The sequence below is a fragment of the Leopardus geoffroyi genome, chromosome A3 (assembly GCF_018350155.1).
Source record: "Leopardus geoffroyi isolate Oge1 chromosome A3, O.geoffroyi_Oge1_pat1.0, whole genome shotgun sequence".
Taxonomy (NCBI): Eukaryota; Metazoa; Chordata; class Mammalia; order Carnivora; family Felidae; genus Leopardus; species Leopardus geoffroyi.
In genome coordinates, this window is record NC_059336.1 from 5,802,681 (window position 1) to 5,821,345 (window position 18,665).

The 18,665-nt window shown below is 57.1% G+C and overlaps 1 protein-coding gene across 3 annotated transcripts in view; it reads left to right on the forward strand.

Annotated features, from left to right (window-relative positions):
- Positions 1-18,665, forward strand: part of BMP7 (bone morphogenetic protein 7) — a 168,699-nt gene that overhangs the window by 47,553 nt on the left and 102,481 nt on the right. For all 3 annotated transcript variants that reach the window (XM_045444152.1, XM_045444151.1, XM_045444150.1), the window contains exon 3: positions 14,124-14,272. In XM_045444152.1, coding sequence (XP_045300108.1) covers positions 14,124-14,272 — 149 coding nt within the window. The remainder of the gene's footprint in view (positions 1-14,123; positions 14,273-18,665) is intronic.

Genomic DNA, 18,665 nt, shown 5'->3' on the forward strand with positions numbered 1-18,665 from the left:
GGGGGGGGGGCTCAGGCGTGTGAGCCCCAGATGCACACAGCTTCCTGTTTGGGCTTTTTTTCCATCCCTGCCTCTCTTTCTGCCTCACCTCCAGGTGGTTCCTGGGGTCACCTCTCAGGCTACTTGCATTTAAGTCCTTGACTCAGGATGTGCTTTGGGGGGCGGGGGGCGGCCCCTGAAATACGACGGAAGGTATGACAGAGTGGCCATGAGGCATAGCGTGCGCTTATTACGAAGAGGGAGCTGTTTGCACAGCCTTCCGTCCGGCCTCCACTCTTCCCGTTAAGGATCCCCGGTCGGGATGAAGTCTGAGACACCCCTTCCCACTCGGCATCGAGGTGCTCTGATCTGGCCTTTGTTTTCTGACCTCGAACTTGGTAATCGCGTTACGCGTTTCTGTCTGCACACCCAGCTGTCGGGCTCCCTTCGCGTCTCTGCCTCTGGGTTTGGAATCTTAAAACAGGCTGTGGTTCTTTTTCAAAAAAAAAAAAAAAGAAAGAAAAAAGAAAAAAGGCAGGAAAGATGACCCAGCAGGAAAACGGTGTTTATGTCGGTTTGTTTATTCCCTGACTGTGCGTGAAAGAGGCAGAATTTACCTCGTTCTATTTTGGTCTGGGGCTGGAGGCTGGAGGAAGTGGGGCCACCAGGGAAAGTCTCGAAAGATGAGTCTCCTGTCCGTGGTGTCTCGCCCGCCCGCCCCCACGATGCCAGATGCACGCAGCTGCCCGCCTCGGGGGGTTTCCAGAGCCACCCCCCAAGCCCCACGGTGCTCCCCGCAAGGCCTGGTTTCTCTGGGGTGGCCCCCGGGCCCTTTCTGTTTCACCGCAGATAGGTTCCCAGGCACTGAAGTCAGCAGCACGGCTCTCCTCTCGTCACTTGGTGTCTGGATGGCTCGTGCCTGGGTGAACGGAAGGAACGACAGGGTCTCCAGTTTCCGGAAACTCTGGGGCCCAAACCCTGGAGCCTTGAGCAAAGGGGGACAAGAGTCAGGTCCAAAAGTAAACTTGCAGTTGGCTTTTCTCCCAGCTGTGGCTTCCTGTCTGTCTGTGTCCTCCCGGCTCCCCCTGGACGCTTACAGATAAAGGGGCCAGTGCTGACAGTGACAAGGGTGCAAATATGGGGGCGGGGAAGCCCAGACCACCAGGCAGTTTCCCACCGGGGGTCTGTTCGGGTAATCTGGTAGCCCCCCGGTTGCGCAGGCAGGCCTGGAGGGTGGGGTGTGCAGTGCCCGAGGCTAATCAGCAGGTGTTGTCGGGAGCCTGGGTTCCCGGTGGGTGCTGGGGTTGGGGTGGGGGGCAGTGGGCTGGGGGTGAATCCATTGCCGGAGGTGCTTGGGTTGTTTGAAAAAAAATCATGGACTTTTCCTCTCTTACGGAAACATTTTTTTTTTTTTAAGTTTATTCATTTTGAGAGAGACAGAGAGCGCTGGCGGGGGAGGGGCAGAGAGAGGGAGAGAGAGCATCCCAGGCAGGCTCTGCTCTCAGCACAGAACCCCACACGGGGCTCGATCCCACAACTCCAGCATCATGACCTGAGCTGAAATCAAGAGTGGGACGCTTCACCAGCCGAGCCACCCCGGTGCCCCGACTTTTCCTCTTTTAATAACACAGATAACAGAAAGTGATCCCAGAAAGCCCCCTGGGCTGGTGAGAGGACTCTGAAGATACTCGCACGTTCACTCGACGTAAACTGGAGACCTACTGTGTGCTGTGCCGTGTGTTAGGTGCTGGGGCTGCAACGAATGGCTGGCAAAGCAGGACTGTTTCTTCCGGACTTAGGAGCTTGAGGTCTGGTAGGGAAACAGGGAAAACCCAAAGAACCGTGCAAACGAACTTAAACCCCAGCCTGAGTTCTCGGAAGGGAGAGGCTCGGAGGGCGTCTAGAGACGGTGTGCCCATCAGGGCGTCGGCAGAAGCTTCCTTGGGGAGCCGAAGGCTGAGCAGGTGTGTTGGAGGTAAAGAGGTGAGGGACGGTGTTGCAGCGGCCGCACGTGCGGAGGCCTGGGGTAGGCTGGCGTCTGGTCCGGATGCGAGCCTGGACGGAGGCTGGGGTGGCTGAGGCCGTGGGGGCCGGGCAGCGGGCGTGTGGGGTGACGGGGGGAACACGTTAGGGAATTTTGGCTTTTTATTCTAAGAGCCACTAGAGGGTGGAAAGCAGGGCAGTTGTGCACTCAGATTTGAGCCCCGGAAAAGCCCTCGCAGGTTGCTGGGGGTGGGGCGGGGGTTGGGTAAGGACGGGTGGGAGTAGGACCCCCCCGCCCAGGCTTTCCCCCATCAGAAGTGTTGCTGGCTTCCCTGAGCCTCAGCCTCCCGCCTGTGGAAGGAGACAACAGCACCGACCTCTCAGGTGTCGTGGGAACCAGCAGGCTCCCTGGGTGCCAACGGACGGGGTGCCAGGCCCGTTCTGAGATCGTTGCACCTTGAGTGAGGGTCGGAACTTGGTTGTGAGCTCCTTGCTTTGGGGCTGGGGCAGCTTAAATCTGGGGTGGGGAAGATTCACGTTGACGAGGAGGTCCGCTCCGACCTGGAGCCTTGAGCCTCGGACGCTGGCGTGGCATCGGGGGTGCATCATTCTATTGAATCCATTTTTAGAATAATCCTCATAGTTCGCCCCACTTTATGAGTAAAATAACACGAAAGGCAGAAGCTGGCTTGTCCAGGGTCGCTCCACTGGGATTTTACTCCAACTTTCCTGGGACCCAAAGCCTTGTGTTGTAATGCCTACATCCCTGCCTGCCCAAAGTGTGGCCCGAGGACCAGCCTGGGGGATTCTTCGCAAAGTGGATCCTGGGCTCCGCTTAGACCTCCTGATTGTTTTCTCCTGCCGGTTGCCGTTGCCGCTTCCCTGATCGGGGAGAACCTTCTATTTTTAGCTGACCTCCTCGTCCACCTCCTGCCCCCATGACCCATGTGTACGCACACATTTGAGAGACTCTTTATCACACACCAAGGTCAGAGTAGGCGTTTCTTTGCAGCAGGACTTCTCAGAGCCTTTAAAGAGCTAATGCACCTGTGGTGCATTCCACCCTTGTTTGACTTTTGAGTTTTGACCCTCTCGTTTTGCTCTCTTGGGTGTTCTGTTAGCCGAGGCAGTTGTTGAGAGCTTGGTAAACACATCCGTCCTCTTACATATGGGGAAACTGAGGCCCAGCCCTTGATGGCTCCTGACTGACTTCCTGACTTTTGACAACACGGGCCCCCTGGACTGTGGACAGGAGTCTTGTTGACCCTCCTGCGAATGCCCAGGCGGGGGACGGGGGAAGGGAGAGAGACCGACCGACAGACAGACGGACAGATGGCCCCGGGGTGGGGAAACCGCGGGCTGGCGGCTCATGCTCCGGCCGTGGGAGGAGGCTATCATGCTTCTTTGTGTGTTTTTCCACCTTCCTCCCAAATGACTTAATTTTAGCCTTCCTGGATGTGCGTATGGTCTTCACGAAAGTATTTAAAAAAAGCCTCTCTGACTTCATCTTCCTGTCCCAGGGATGCCAGGGACCGTTTGGGTAGCTGGGTAGAAAGGCAGGGCATTCCCCGAAGCCCCCGGGTGGGGTGCTGGGGAGCCGGGCTGGGTCCTCCCCAGCCTGGGACTCTGGAGGTGCACTCCCCACGGCACCACGCCCCGGCTTCCTCCCTGGGCCCTTTGATCTCCTTCCCTGCAGGGCTGGTGTGCCGGTCCAGGTGCGAGCAGGGCTGCTGGCTTCCCAGCCTGACTCATCCTTTGCAGCAACATGCCTGCTCTCCCTCCGTGACTTCCTGTCAGCCTGGGGCTCCCCAGTGCGCGCCCTCCTGCTCTCCGGCTTCGGGGGCACGTTCTCAAGGCTCAGCGGCGGTCAGTGACGTGCAGAGTTTGAAAGCGCCCGGCCCTACGGTGTTCCAAAGAGCCGCGGGCTGAGGGTGAGGGTCAGAGCAGGGGTGAGGGAGAGGAGGCTGCTGGTGACCCTTCATCGTGACTCCACCCCCCGGCTGGAAACTTTTCCTAGCTTCCCAGTCCTCTTCAGACCAGAACCCGCCCCCCACCCCCACTCCCCGGGGCCGGAAGCTCTCCCCGCCTCTCTTGCCTTGCCTCGCACACTCTGTTCCCTCTGCTGGAATGCCCTTCCCCCTCTCCTGGCTGCATTAGCCCTGCCCATCCCTCTGACTTGCCTCAGGAGACACTCTTTTCCTTCCTCTGGGGGTAACAGGGGACTCCTTCCCCTCCTTCGGGCCAACTGACCGGGATTTAATTGCCTTCGCCTTGTGAGGCACTCAGCCTCCGGAGTCCAAGCTCTGTCTCTGGCTGACAGAGCGGGTGTTGGGGGAGTGAGACTCCATTCATTCCTGTGGCTGCTGGACCACAAATTTAGTGGCTCGAACGCGCACCCATTATGGATCTCGCTGAACTAACGTGAAGGTGCCCCAGGGCCGCGGTCCTCCTGGAGGCCCCAAGGGAGGGTCGGTTTCCTTGTCCTTTCCGGCTTCAGATGCCGCCCCCATCGCTCGGCTCACGGGCCGCGGCCAACAGTTGCGTCCCTGTGACTCCGCGTCTGTCCTCACACCTCCGTCTCTGGCTGGCGCGCCACCCTCTGGTGCCTCCTGCGATGGCCTGGGGCCACCTGCACCCCCCAGAATCCTCTCCCAGCTCAGCGTCCTTCGCCACAGCTGCAGAGTGCCCTTGCCTGGACAGGTCACGGGTTCTGGGGATGAGGACATGGTCTTCCAGATTGGGGGCAGGTGTTACTCTGCCCACCCCATAATCCGAAGTCCATTTCTGTCTGATGGGGGTCGCTTGGCACTGGGCCAGCCACATTCTCCTGGATTCTCTCCACGCCCACTGACCCCTGGGAGGATTCCTGGCTGGGGGGGCCCCGATGGGAGGGATTATTCATGTCGCTTTCTGTCTGGGGTGTGCTCCTCATTGGCTGAAGACACTTTTTGTTTAACATTTACTTATTCTTTTTTTTTTTTTAATTTTTTTTTTTCAACGTTTATTTATTTTTGGGACAGAGAGAGACAGAGCATGAACGGGGGAGGGGCAGAGAGAGAGGGAGACACAGAATCAGAAACAGGCTCCAGGCTCCGAGCCATCAGCCCAGAGCCCGACGCGGGGCTCGAACTCACGGACCGCGAGATCGTGACCTGGCTGAAGTCGGACGCTTAACCGACTGTGCCACCCAGGCGCCCCTTACATTTACTTATTCTTGAGAGAGGGAGAGCGAGAGAGAGACCGAGCAGGGGAGGGATAGAGAGAGAGGGAGACACAACCCAGAGCAGGCTCCAGGGTCCGAGCTGTCGGCATAGAGCCTGACGCGGGGGCTCGAACATACGAACCGCGAGATCATGACCTGAGCCGAAGTCAGACGTTTAACCGGCTGAACCACCCAGGCACCCCATTAGCCCCTCATCTGTAAAGCAGGGGTCACGGCTCTGTACCCCGGTGAAGGAGGAAGGATTAGGTGGGAGAATGTCACTCAAGCCTGGTGGCACAGCCGCTGCCCAGGCCTCAGTGTTGGGGTGCCGGGGCCCCTCGCTGCCGGGCAGGACTCCTGGAGAGACCCGGATGCCTCCCGGCCTCGCGTGCTCCCCGAAGGCTGTGGGCTGTGTTCCTGAGGGACCCCAGGGGGGACAGCCAAGCTGGGAGTCGGGCTGTGACGGCACGAGTGGTTCCATCATACCCTACACTGAGGCCCAGAGCTGGCTACCCCCACGCAGCCCCGCCGGTGGCCTGCACACAAAGTCTGGGTTTCGGCGCCGGAAATGAAAACAGCGGGAGGAGATTCCCGAGGCCCCAGGCCGCTGGGACCCACCGGCGGGAGGTGGAGGCAGGAGGTGGAAGGAGGCCCGGCCCCCTCAGTGCTGCAGGATCGAGGGAAAGAGGAGGGAGACTGGGTTCTGAGACAGGAGAGGGGCTCTCCGGTGCCAAGGCCGCGGGCACTGGGGAAGCTGGCTGGGATCGGTTTCCTGTGGCTCCTGCCCCTGCCAGGGGTCCCCCGGGGCCGTTCCGCGGGGCCCAGGGGCTGCATTCTGTGGGGGCTGTGTTTGCGGAGAGGGCCGATCTCTGAGGTCCCGGTCCGGGGGTGGTCCCCCCACATTCCCCCGGGGATCCCCACCGCTCTGGGAGGTGGGTCGTGGTGAGGCCCTGTAGATCATAGTCTCGGGATAGTTTCTAAGGAGCCAGAGGGCAAAAAAAAAAAAAAAAAAAAGGGCTTTCCGCCTTCCCACGTTGGATTAAAAATACCCACTTTTCCAGCGTGGTGGAACTTTCCGGGGCAGGTGGGCTGTGAGGCACTGGAAAGCGACTCTAGCCATGGCACGTGGCCCTCCTGCTTCTCTCTGGGGCTTCGGTTTCGGCTGGTTCTCAGGGCTGGTTCTCTCCCAGGAGAGGAGGAGCCCACAGGCCCCGGCCACACACTGTTCCCAGGCCGGTGGTTAAATATTAACACCGCTCCGTGCCACGAAGCCGGGGTCACTGGCGGTTCAGGCCTCACAGGGAGCACGGCTTCAGGGGCTCCTGGGGGTCAGGAGGGAGAAGGTGACCTTCTGCCTCTTCTGTCCTCCCGCCGCTGCTTTCGTCGGAAGCAGCGGGAGGAGGTGAAGCGAGGCCACATCTGCCTCTCAGCTCGGCTGCGCCCCTGTGCGCTTGGAGGGGTGGGCACGTTGTCCGCACCCACGAACGGGGGCTGAGAGCTGGGCCAGCGCCCCCTCCCCGGTTCGTAATGCGGATCGGGCCGAGCGGGGAAGTAGGGTTGCCCCGCGGAGATCTGGCTTCTTCCAGAAATGGAAACAACGTGCCAGGGGCTCCTCGGGGGGGCTCAGTGGGTTAAGCGTCCGACTCTTGGTCTCAGCCAGGTCAGGGTCTCTCGGTTCGCGGGTTCGAGCCCCGCGTCGGGCTCTGCACTGGTGTCGCGGAGCCTGCTCGGGATCCTCTCTCTCCCCCTCTCCCTGCCCCTCCCCCCCCCTAAAAAATCAAAAAGTAAACCTGAACACATATTTAGAAGACACGGAACGGGCCAGCTGAATTGGGACAGCGTCGATGAGCACGCGAGGAGGGGAACCATTTGGGGGAGAGTTGTAGCTGAGACACGGTGGGTGGGCGTGGGAACCTGAGCATACTATTAGCACGATGGCTCTTTGCTCCGTGTTTTAGGCCTACGTTGGCTCTACCCGCTTCAAACGACACAGCTTTATTGAGAGAGAAATCGCATTCCGTACGACTCACCCTTGTGAAGCCTACCGTTGGGTGGTCTTTAGTCCGTTCAGAGGTCTGCGGCCCTTTCCACGGTTCCACGTGTTCATAAGCCCCAAAGGAAAGTCCGTACCCAGCAGCACCCCCCGCCCCCCACCCGGCCCCCTCCCAGCCACCGCTCGTCTTCCTGATTCTCTGTAAATTTGCCTCTCTGGACAGGTCACGTAAACAGAATCCCCCCGCGTGTGGTTGCGTGGCCGCCCTCCTTTACCCGGCAGGATGATTTCAGAGTGCGCCCATCTTACCGGCCGGTTCTTTATTCCGTCTTACCGCCAAGTAATTTTCCGTGGCGGGGATTTACCACACTTTGTTTATCCACGTAGCAGTTGATGGGTATTTGAGTTGTTCACACTCTTTGGGGCCACGTTACAAATAACGCTGCCGTGACCCTCGGCGTGTCGGATTTTGTGTGGGTCTGTGTGCACGTTTCACGTCCCCACGAGCAGTGTAGGAGCGCTCTGGTTACCGCGTGTCCTTGCCAACACTCGTGACCGTCTGTGTTTTTGGTTTTAGCCGTCCTAGCGGGCGTGAGGGGCTGTCTTTCTGTGGTTCTGCGTCGCATTTCCCTGGTGGCTGGCGATGTTAGCTTCCTTCCTCGTGCTCACCGGCCGTTGGTATGTCTTTGTAGAGCCGCCGTTGACATGGGCCTTGTCCGTTGTTGGAGTCCGTGGCGGACGAGCTTCCCCCACCTTGTCCTGTGCCATTTTCTTGACCGATTTGTATAAGCAGGAATTGTCCATTGATAGTTTGTCAATTTTGGTAAAGGTAGTGCAAAACCATTTGGGGTTTGGGGGTGAGAAAGGCTGTTTATTCCTGTTTCAATTCTTTTTTTTTTCTTTTGAGAGATTGCGAGCGGGGGGGCACGCTTGTGCAAGTCAGGGAGGGGGCAGAGGGAGAAAGAGAGAGAGAGAGAGAGATTGAGAGAGAGAGAATCTCAGGCAGGTTCCATGCCCAGCACAGAGCCCGATGAGGGGCTCGATCCCACAACCCTGGGATCATGACCTGGGCTGAAACCAAGAGTCGGACACTCACCCGACTAAGCCACCCAGACGCCCCACGTGTTCCAATTCTCAGGGCATTTAGTTTGGCTCGAAGTCTCTGTTTTTTTCCGCCATTTTTAGCATCTTGTATTTCTCCAGAGACACTCGTGCTACGCATTCTGTTTTATAGGACCTTTTTGCTTGGTACCCTCTTTCCCCCTTGTCAAGAAGTGTTGATTTGTGTGGTCCTTAGAAGCAGCTTCGTGGGACTTGTGTGCGCCGTAAGGTTTTACTAATGTCTCTTAGTAAGTAGATGGTTTGCGGTTTTTCTGTAATGCGGCGTGACTGGTTTTGGGGTCCTCTCTCTGGGAGGGACGGCCTCCCCACAACACAGCGGCTGAATCGGCAGAGTCCTATTTTGCTCAGAAATCCAGGCAGGGCTCAGCTGGGAGGTTCTCGTATTTTCCGCAGGGTCTGCTGTGGTCACTGACGAAGCTGGCAGCTTGGCTGGGCCAGGGACACCCAAGATGGTGCCTTGTCTGGGGGCTGGCTTGGCTTCTCTCTCTCTCTCTCTCTCTCTCTCTCTTTTCCAGACCCTCTTCCCCCATGGCTTCTGCCCCCTTCCACATGGTCTCTCTTTCCAGCACAGCAGCCAGATTTCTTGATCCAGTGGCGAGCTTCCCAGAGAGCAAACCCAGAGCTGCTGAGCCCCTTACATTTTAGTCCCCAGCCTGGCCAGGCCTCGCTTCCACTGGGTCCCACCGGTCACAGCAAGTGGCAAACTTCAGAGGCGGGAAACAGACCCCACTGACTTACGGGGGAGCTCCATGTGGGGGCAGCGGTGGGAGGAGTTGCCAGTGGCCCTATTTGCAGAAAACCTACAACTGGAAACATCCTAATACAGTTGCCTGATGCACTTCGGGGTCCAAGTGAACATTCTTTGAATGGATACGCGGTCTGTTGACTTGTGGCTCTTGGGAAGTCACGGAACATCTGGGGCCAAGGCAGGTTGAGTTCTGCGGTCTCGCAGGGGACCGGCCCCTGCGTGGCTCACGTCAGCCCAGGGAGGCCCCGTGGAGCCTCGAGAGTCTGGTGCTGAGCTGGTCTTCACTTGGGTCTCCCCGTCGCCGAAGAAGGTCGCGTTATCCCCATTTGACAGAGGAGGAGACTGAGGCCCAGGGATCGGCTGGCTGGACCTACTCTCCTCCCTTCCCCCCCACCCAGACCTCATACCCGTCTAGTATTTTCTCTGCTCCGCTGCTGTGCTGTGATGGGAACGTGTGTGAACGCAGCATCCGACCACCTCCCGTGTCTCTTGTCCTCTGGTGAGAGGGTGATTTAAGGACGTCCCAGGGCTCGTGTGCTCAAGTTCCGGGGGTCGGACTTCCGATGCTGTGCCCGGTCCTGTCGCTTACCAGGTCACTCGGATGGACAGTTGGCTTCGCCTCTCTGGAGCTCACCGTCCTCATCTGTAAAATGGGAACACCACTCTTACCGTCGGGAGCCCCAGAGAACTGGCGGGAGGAAAGCGCCGGGGTGGGGGCAGGGGCGGGGCGGTGGCCTTCACCCTGAGCCTTTTCGGCCTCTGCTCACGCCTGGGCTGGCTCCAGGAGGCCAGCGTATTCAGGGTAAATGCCACGTCACCGAGGGCTTCTCTGGTTCCTCCTCTGCGTGAGAACCGCTGTGCTCTGATAAGACGCTCGAGGTGCCGGCCGGAAATGGCCAGTCGCCCACCTTTCCCTCCAGACTTGGTTGCAGAGTGACGTCTCGTTGCTTCGTCCGGGCCCGCCTCGTGCCCGGACCGTCGGGGCAGAAGCAAAGCCCGTGTCCGCGTCCCGCTCTCCCCGCCTCGCCAAGGCTCTCCTGCCCCAGTGCCGTCGAAGACGACTCTGCCCCTGCCAAGCCGGCCTGGAACAGACTGCAGCCCGTGGCTTGGGGGCGGGGAGTCGGTGCGTTCCCGCTGATTCACGGATGAGTCAACGCTCCCTGAACATCTGGCGCGGGGTGTCACGGCCTGTAGGAAGAACGTTCAGTATCGTTTGGCAAGGCGTTCACCGTCCGAAGGCCTGATTCTGTGGCCCTAAGTGACTCCTCGTGGTGTTTTCCTGTCCGTGAGGGCCTCTCCAGATATCTGGTCGCGTTTTCTTGCAAACAGCGGCGTCCAGCAGAGTCACCGCCCCCGCCCCAGGTTTGCGACTTCCGTGCTGTGGTGTGGACGCCTCCCGCGAGGGCCCCGGGAGCCTGTGGGAGCAGGGGAGCTGTGCTGGCTCGGAGCGGTGTTTCTTCTCTGCCTGTGGCTCGTTGGGAGCAGCTGACTGGTTCCCTGACGATGTTGGCAGCGATGCACGGCCAGCAGAGCCGTCGAGGCACACGGGGGGCGAAGACGGCGGGAAACCCTCCTTTGTAAGCTGGCGATCTGCCTGGAACATCCCCCAAAGCAGTTCTGAATCTGCCTGTAACGGGGCGCCGGGCAGAGGGGGAAGTAAAGGAATCAGGAAAGACTATCTCTTCGTTTTTGTTCAGTTCAGACGTGACAGTCAAAGCTAGGGTCTTCAGAAAGACTTCGGGGCTCCAAAAAGCCATCCCTGGGGCGCCTGGGTGGCTCAGCCGGCTGGGCGCTGACTGGTGCTCAGGTCACAATCTCGCGCTGTGTGAGTTCAAGCCCCGCGTCGGGCTCCGTGCTGCCAGCTCGGAGCCCGGAGCCGGCTTCCGATTCTGTGTTGCGTCTCTCTCTCTCTCTGCCCCTCCCCTGCTCGCGCTCTGTCTCTCGCTCTGTCTCGATAAGAGATAAAGATTTTCAAAAATTTGAAACTGCTTAAAAAGGACAAATACAAATAAAATGAAAAGCTGTCCTTGCTTCCATAATCTCTCTGCGTTAGCGAGGGGACTGAGATCCTCGGGGACTTCCGAGTGGCTGGCCGAGACGCCGCACCGTCTGTTGGCCGGGAGATCGGCGGTCCTGTTTCTTGCACACACACTGTAGAACGTACCTCAGCATTTTCTGAGTCGGGTTCCGGCCATCGTTGGGTGTCACTTAAAAAGTGGGATGTTAGGGGAGGTGGAGGGGGATGACCCCCCTCCCCCGCCCCGTTTCTGTCTTCTGGTCCGGATGATGCTGTCACTGTGGAGCGCCCAGCCCTCCCATGGCCAAGGGCTGGGCACCAACTCGACTAAGACAAACGGGTTCTCTGCTCTCAGACTTTGGGATGGGGCGATGCATAGAGAGAACTAGAACTCAAGTTCCTGCCTTCGACAGCTGGGCCGGATGAGACAGCCCTGCACCCTCACACCTGCCTTGGCTCGTGCTGCTTCCCCATCCCTGTGTAGGCTTTTCTGAGTGACCTGTTCACCTCCCCATACGTTTCCAGTGGGTTCTGCGATAAAGGAAATTGAAACACCGGCTAAAGTCACTGATCTAGTTTCTGCGTGCCTTCTCACGACTCTCGTATACATTAAGGGGCTTGGTGCATGTTTAATGCGTTACGGCACGCAGCAGAGGTAGAATTTGGCCGACCTCACGAACATGGAGTCTCCGGGCCACACAGAAGAGGGACGACAGGAGATGTGTCCCTCATCTAAGGTGGGGGGGGCGTCTGCTCCTCGGTGCCAGCCGATGGCTTAATGGCTTGTATTACAATGAGTTTGATTTGCCAGAGGTTCTGAAATGAGGACAATCACACCCGAGCAACGGCAGCATCCAGATGAACCGCGTGCGTCCCTGGTTGCAAGCTTTGACCGGCAGTTAGTCTGGTTGGATTTCGATCCCGCCTTGACCGTGTTTCAGCACACAGTGACCCCTGCGGTCCCAGGCAAACAGCTTTGCCTTTCTGAGCCTCAGTCTTGAGATCTGCACAATGGCACACGTAATTTTATGCACCTCATAGAGTTGTTGTAAGGATTCCGTGCTGATAGGATGCTGGTCAGTCATTTCAGCCCAGTCTGGCACGTGGTAAGTGCTCAATAAACAGTCACTCCATCTCAGGCCTTTATGTGTGAGCAGAGAAAATTCGCCTTAATTCCCAGGAAGATTAGATCACTCCGGGTATGGTGCAGATGGTCGATGCCCCAGGGCAGGGGCTGGTTAGGGTGTCGTTCGCCGTTGTACCCCAGTGTCTGGCACAGTGTGGGGGTTCAAAATTTTTAACTGATTGTTGAAGGACTCAAAATGTTGAAACTTTCAATTCTTTTTTTTTTTTTTTTTTTTTAATTTTTTTTTCAACGTTTTTATTTATTTTTGGGACAGAGAGAGACAGAGCCTGAACGGGGGAGGGGCAGAGAGAGAGGGAGACACAGAATCGGAAACAGGCTCCAGGCTCTGAGCCATCAGTCCAGAGCCTGACGTGGGGCTCGAACTCACGGACCGCAAGATCGTGACCTGGCTGAAGTCGGACGCTTAACCGACTGCGCCACCCAGGCGCCCCGAAACTTTCAATTCTTACGAGTAAAAGTGTGCAGAATGTCATGAGACGTTGTATACTACAATTCTATTAACAATGAATGTAAAAATTCACCCATCCTTCTATCCAACCATTCATTCATCCATCTATCCATCCACCCACAATCCACATATCCATCGTCCACCCATCTACCCATCCACCCACCCAGCCACCCACCCACCCATCCACCCATCCACCCATCCATCCGTCTGTCCATCCATCCATCCATCCATCCATCCACCTATCCATCATCTACCCCTCCATCCATCCATCTGTCCATCCACCCACCCATCCACCCATCTATCCACCCATCCACCCATCCACCCATCCATCTATCCATCCATCCCCTCCATCCCATCTATCCCTCCCTCCCTCCCTCCATCCATCCATCCCACCATTTATCTGTCCATCCATCCATCCAACCATTCATTCATCCATCTATCCATCCACCCACCCATCCACCTATCCATCATCCACCCATCTACCCATCCATCCATCCATCCATCCAACCATCCACCCATCCATCCATCTATCCATCCATCCATCCATCCACCTATCCATCATCTACCCCTCCATCCATCCATCCATCCATCTATCCATCCACCCACCCATCCACCCATCTATCCAGACATCCATCCATCCATCCACTCATCTATCCATCCATCCATCCATCCATCCATCCATCCACCCCTCTATCCATCTGTCCATCCATCCATCCATCCATCCATCTATCCATCCATCCATCCACCCCTCTATCTATCCATCCACCCATCCACCTATCCTCCATCCACTACAACATCAGCTGTAGTTTTACCCATTTTGCTACTGCAAAATGTGAGAAAGAGAGGATTAAAGGGTTATCTCTATTAATGCCCATCTAGGCGTCCACCACCTCATACGTGGTGGGCTTAGGAGGAAGTTGCACGGCATGCAAATGAGGAGTGTGTGTACCGGTGCTCGGTTGCCTGAGCTCACACCCCAACTCCTGCCTAAATGACCTGGGGCAAGTCATGGTTTTACCATAATCGTGGCGATGATAATAGCCCTACACCTTAGGGTCGTGAGAATTGAATGAGGTAATATGTGTATTCCAGGCCATGCCTGGCAAATGGTGAGTAATCCAAAAAATGTGAGCTTCTATTCCCTGAGAGTTCAGGCAACACAGAGGCTGCAAATGCCTGCCTTCCTGTACTGTCTCCCATCGGGATCCCCCCTAACAAGTGTGAAGGGTGAGCTCTCCTTGGAGCAGCGCCCTGTCCCCTGCGTGCATTCTCTGTGCCCTTTCTACACTCCCTTTTTCCATCACAGCTACGAAGGGGTCTTCAGCCCTGGATCTTGCTCTGATGTACCCGCTTCCGGGGGCCTGGTGGACCTCCTCCCACCTCCCCTACTCCCCATGGTCCTTCTGTCCAACGGCGGCCGGCTGGTGACAGGGCTGACCGAGCCATGACCTGCCATGCCTCGTGTCTCTCCTCCTCTTTTGTAGGGAGTCTGACCTGTTCCTGCTGGACAGCCGCACGCTCTGGGCCTCGGAGGAGGGCTGGCTGGTGTTCGACATCACGGCCACCAGCAACCACTGGGTGGTCAACCCGCGGCACAATCTGGGCCTGCAGCTCTGCGTGGAGACCTTGGACGGTAGGTGTCCCGTCACCATCCCTCTGGTTCTGACACAGCCTGTGCTCCTGGACTCACGCAGCAGCTCAGCAGCAAGTTCATGCTTGTTCCCTTCCAGGGAGGGCTCGCTCCTCCGACCCCCACCAAGCAGTGCTCGCTCTCCGCGTTTTGATCCCAAGCAAGAGTAGCACCTGCCCCTTTGCAGGAGACGATGACACGGTTGGCCACACCGGGTTGGGCGAGGCCTCATTGTGCAGAGCAAGGTCCCCGCACCAGCGGGCTGGACATCCTCGCAGAAACACAGACTCTGGCCCGTCCCAGGCCTGCACTGTTAAAACCGGCACTTAAAAAAATTTTTTTTTTACATTTATTTATTTTTGATAGAGACAGAGCGCAAGTGGGGGAGGGGCAGAGAGAGAGGGAGACACAGAGTCCGAAGCCAGCTCCAGGCTCCGAGCCGTCAGCACAGAGCCTGACCCGGGGCTCGAACTCACGAACCGCGAAATCACGACCTGAGCCGAAGTCGGACGCTCAACCGACTGAGCCTCCCAGGCGCCCCTAGAACCGGCACTTTAACTGGAGCCCCAGGTGATGCCTGAGCGCACATAACTGTGTGAGACGCGCTGACGCAGGCACCCCAACCTGGGGACGTGGGACATCCTGGGTGTCCCGTGCATGGCAGGGTGTTGAACCGTGTCCCCGGCTCCTACCCACTAGAGGCCAGTCTGCCCAGAATGTCTCCAACTGTTACCGAATGTTCCCTGAAGAGCCACGTTGCCCGTGGTTAAGGACCTCAGCCCTGGTGCGAGGCAGGAAGCCCCTTCCAGGAGACCCCGAATGTGGTTCTGAGCCCCCAGTACTTGGAGACTCCGCTGTTGGCTGCGTCCCCCTGTGCTTTCCACGCCCCGCCTTAGATCCCCCGTCTTTGACGAGGGCGGACGGACGGCGAGTGGGAGCCAGGGTGGGGTTAGCCGCGCCCATTTCTTCCCCCGAAATGTGTTTCTTATTAAGTTGGGGGGCGGCTCTGGGGTCGGTAGCTTCTTCCTTACGCCAGCTTTAAGGAAAAAAAAAAAAAAAAACCACACACCCAAACGAAGAACACATTTCTTTCAGAATGGATAATACTTGCCAGTGGCTCCAAATTCAAGTTAGAGATGCGTGCACCCGTGTGGACTTGCCCCGTGACCTCCTTCTGTAGCTGAACTCCACCTCCAGCGCCAATGCTGTTCCCATGATAGTGGACGTCTTTTCAGAGATGCCCTCTGGGGATTTACACCATCGCGCGTACATTCTGTGTTCCTTTTATTTATCTGTTTTCCCCTGCAGGCAGTACCATAGTCTAGACAGCGTTGGCCGCCTGGCTTTTTTTTTCACCTGGCGACTCACCTTGAAGGCTGGGCCTTTTCAGCCGTTAAAGAGCTTCCCTGGTCGTGGGAAGGCTGTTGTGGGTTCGTGTACGTGTGGAGCGTTTGTAGCTCTTCCGCTCGCTCGCTGTGTGACTTTGGGCAACCTCCCTGACCTTTCCCAGCCTCCTCATCCCCAACGCCCAGGGCTCCGGGGTGGTTCTGAGATTACGTGAGTTAATACAGAAGGGGTTTTAAAATAGTGCCCCAATGGGGCGCGGGGGGCGTGGACAGGTACGTGCCTGCCTGGGATTCTCTCCCTCCCTCTCTCTCTCTGCCCCTCACCTTCTCTCTCTCTCTCTCTCTCTCTCTGTCTCTAAAACAAACTAAAAACAAAGTTTTAACGATTAAAAAAGGGGTGCCTGGGTGGCTCAGTCGGTTAAGCGTCCTCGTCCGCTTGAGTGAGTGTAGCCCTGGGATAAATTCCTGAAAGGGACGCTGTCTGTGGTTTGGATCAATACACCCCCCCCCCCCCCAAGCAATGCACGAGGGCACCCGTTCCCCCTTCTTTGACAGGACACGTTTCCAAACTTGTCCATCTTTGCGCATCAGGTAGGCGACAAGCGGGACCCTGTAGGTTTGCTTTGCTTTTCTCTGACGTTTGAGGCTCAGCCCTTCCTCCTGTGCGTGGCCCGCAGCTTCCCTCTGTGTGCCATCCGTTCATACCTTCTGGTAGAGCGTTGGTCTTTTTCTTTATATTCTACGGACAGCTGGCCCTTTGTGCTTGGAGCTGCAAATTCTTTTGCCCGTTTTTACTTTTCTTTTTACTGTGGTTAATGCCAGGTTTTACCCAACGGATTTAGGTGATGCGCCCAATTTGTATCACCTTTTTGTTTACGCCTCCTGGGCTTGGCCACTTTTCTTTCCCATCAGAGGCCACCGCTTTGGTCTCGGGCTGCCTTCTCTACCTGAGATTTGCCTAAGACCATGTACCATGTGGGACGGGCCGCAGAGTTTAGGGCCACGCTTGTCCTGTTTCCAGTGGTTTTCTTTCTCCTGATGGAGCCCTCCCCCTCCCTCCCCTTCTCCTTCCCCTTTCCATGACACTTAAGGTCGGGGCGGGGGGTGGGGGGGCGGTTCCTAGAAGTGCTGAAGTTTTCCATTGCTACATTTCGAGTTGGCAAGCTATATGTCTGATGGACCAAGTTCAGCTTGCAGCCTGTTTTTCTGTGGCCTGTGAGCTAAGAATAGTCCTCACATTTTTAAATGGGCAAGATATCAAAAAAGAAAGACTATTTCATGACATGTAAACTTCTATGAAATTCACGTTTTGGTGGTCATAAAGTTTTATTAGTACACAGCCACACTTACTGATTTACATATTGTCTAGGCCTCCTTTTGTGCTATCACAGCAGCGTGGAGTAGTCATGACAGAGACTCTGGTCCACAAAGCTGAAAATACTTACTATTTTCCGATGATTATTTACAGACAAAATGTGCAATCCCTGTTGTATGCCAGAACTTCTCAAACTGTGTTCTGTGAAGTGTTCACGGATGTCCCGGGTAAAGGAAAGCATTTATGATCAGTGAAGCGTGAGAAATGCTAGGTTGGAGACACTCAGCAGGTTCTCTGCAGGACTTATCAGAGCCTTTATTTTGCAAATGTCCATTGGGAGTTTCCTGATGGGGAATATAGCGTAGAGGAATTCCAAGCGAGGAATTCCAAACGTATTTGGCAATGGAGTCATTCAACTCTGCTTTTTACTTACAAGCTTTTGAGGAGCAGATTGGGGGTGGGGGGGTGAGGTTAAAAAATGAGGCTAAGGTAGGCTTGATCCCTTTCCCTGGACTTGTGGATCCTGGCTAGACCTCCCAACTTGACCTTAAGGGGTCCTGTGCTTCTCTGCCCTGCTGGCTCGAGGCGGCCCAAGTTTGGTTTTCCTCTCAAGGGACAACCAACCCTGTTCCCTTTAGTTTCTGCCACTGTCTTTCTCCCCCAAAGTCTAGGGCTTTGTACGCTTATTTCCTCCAGCTTCTGCTCCCCCCTAGCGGGAAGGGGAGGCTTGGCATCCACTGAGATGGCATAGCCTGCTGGTTAAAGCTTGGGCTCAGGAGGCCAGACTCCCCGGGTTCAAATCCCACCTCGGCCGTGTGCGGCCATGTGACCCAGGGTGAGTCACTTAATGTCCCTCCTCTGGAAGGTGGGGTTAATAATAGTTTCCACCGTCCAGGGTGGTCGTGAAGGATCAGATGAGCTCATGCAAACGAAGGGCTTCATTGCTCAGCTTGAGGCAGCAGCCGAGCACAGAGCGCTGTCTGCCGTGGTCCCTCGTAAGTCCCACCACGGGGCCTCGAGGCAGATGCCGCCGTTCAGCTCCTCATGGCACAGGGGAGGACGCCGAGGCCCCCGAGGGTGTGCGGCTCCCTCTTCTGGCATCCACCTGGGAACTCCTCTCCGTCTATGGGTGGGGGTGTAGCCTAGTGGTCATAAGCTGCTGCCCAGAGTCAGGGCGAGGAGCAGAAGCTGGACCCCTGGCTCCGGGCCCGTCTCCTCCCCGCCTGTCCCCTCCCACGCCAGGCACCGGTTGCTGGGCAGGGATGCCGCCCCCCGGGGACTTGGCCGGTCCGTCCAGGCACCGTACCTGCCGCGGAGGCAAGTTTGGCCTGGCTGCCTGGGTCAGGGCAGGACCAGCCACTCAGCCCACCAGGGAGGAGCCGAGGTATGCCGTGGCCAGTGGGGGCTGTGAACTTGGGGATCTTCTCGGGGATGAGATGAGAGGCAGGTGAGCCCGGTGGTTCTGAAACCACGGGCTCCTGGCTCTGCAGTTGTCCATCGGAATCCCCCCGGGGGTTCATAGAGAATAGTGATTGCCGGCCACCCCCCACCAGCACCGGGGCCTGGCCCAGGGCTGGCACGCTGGCCAAGCCGTGCCCTGTGTCCCGTTGGGGGGTACCTGCCGGTAAGATGGCACCCAGGCCGAGCGCCCCGTTTGGGTTTCGGGTCTCACCCGCTTTGTGTTAAACGTCCGTACAGGTGCGACAGACGGGAGCCTGCTGGGGCGTCCCTGCGA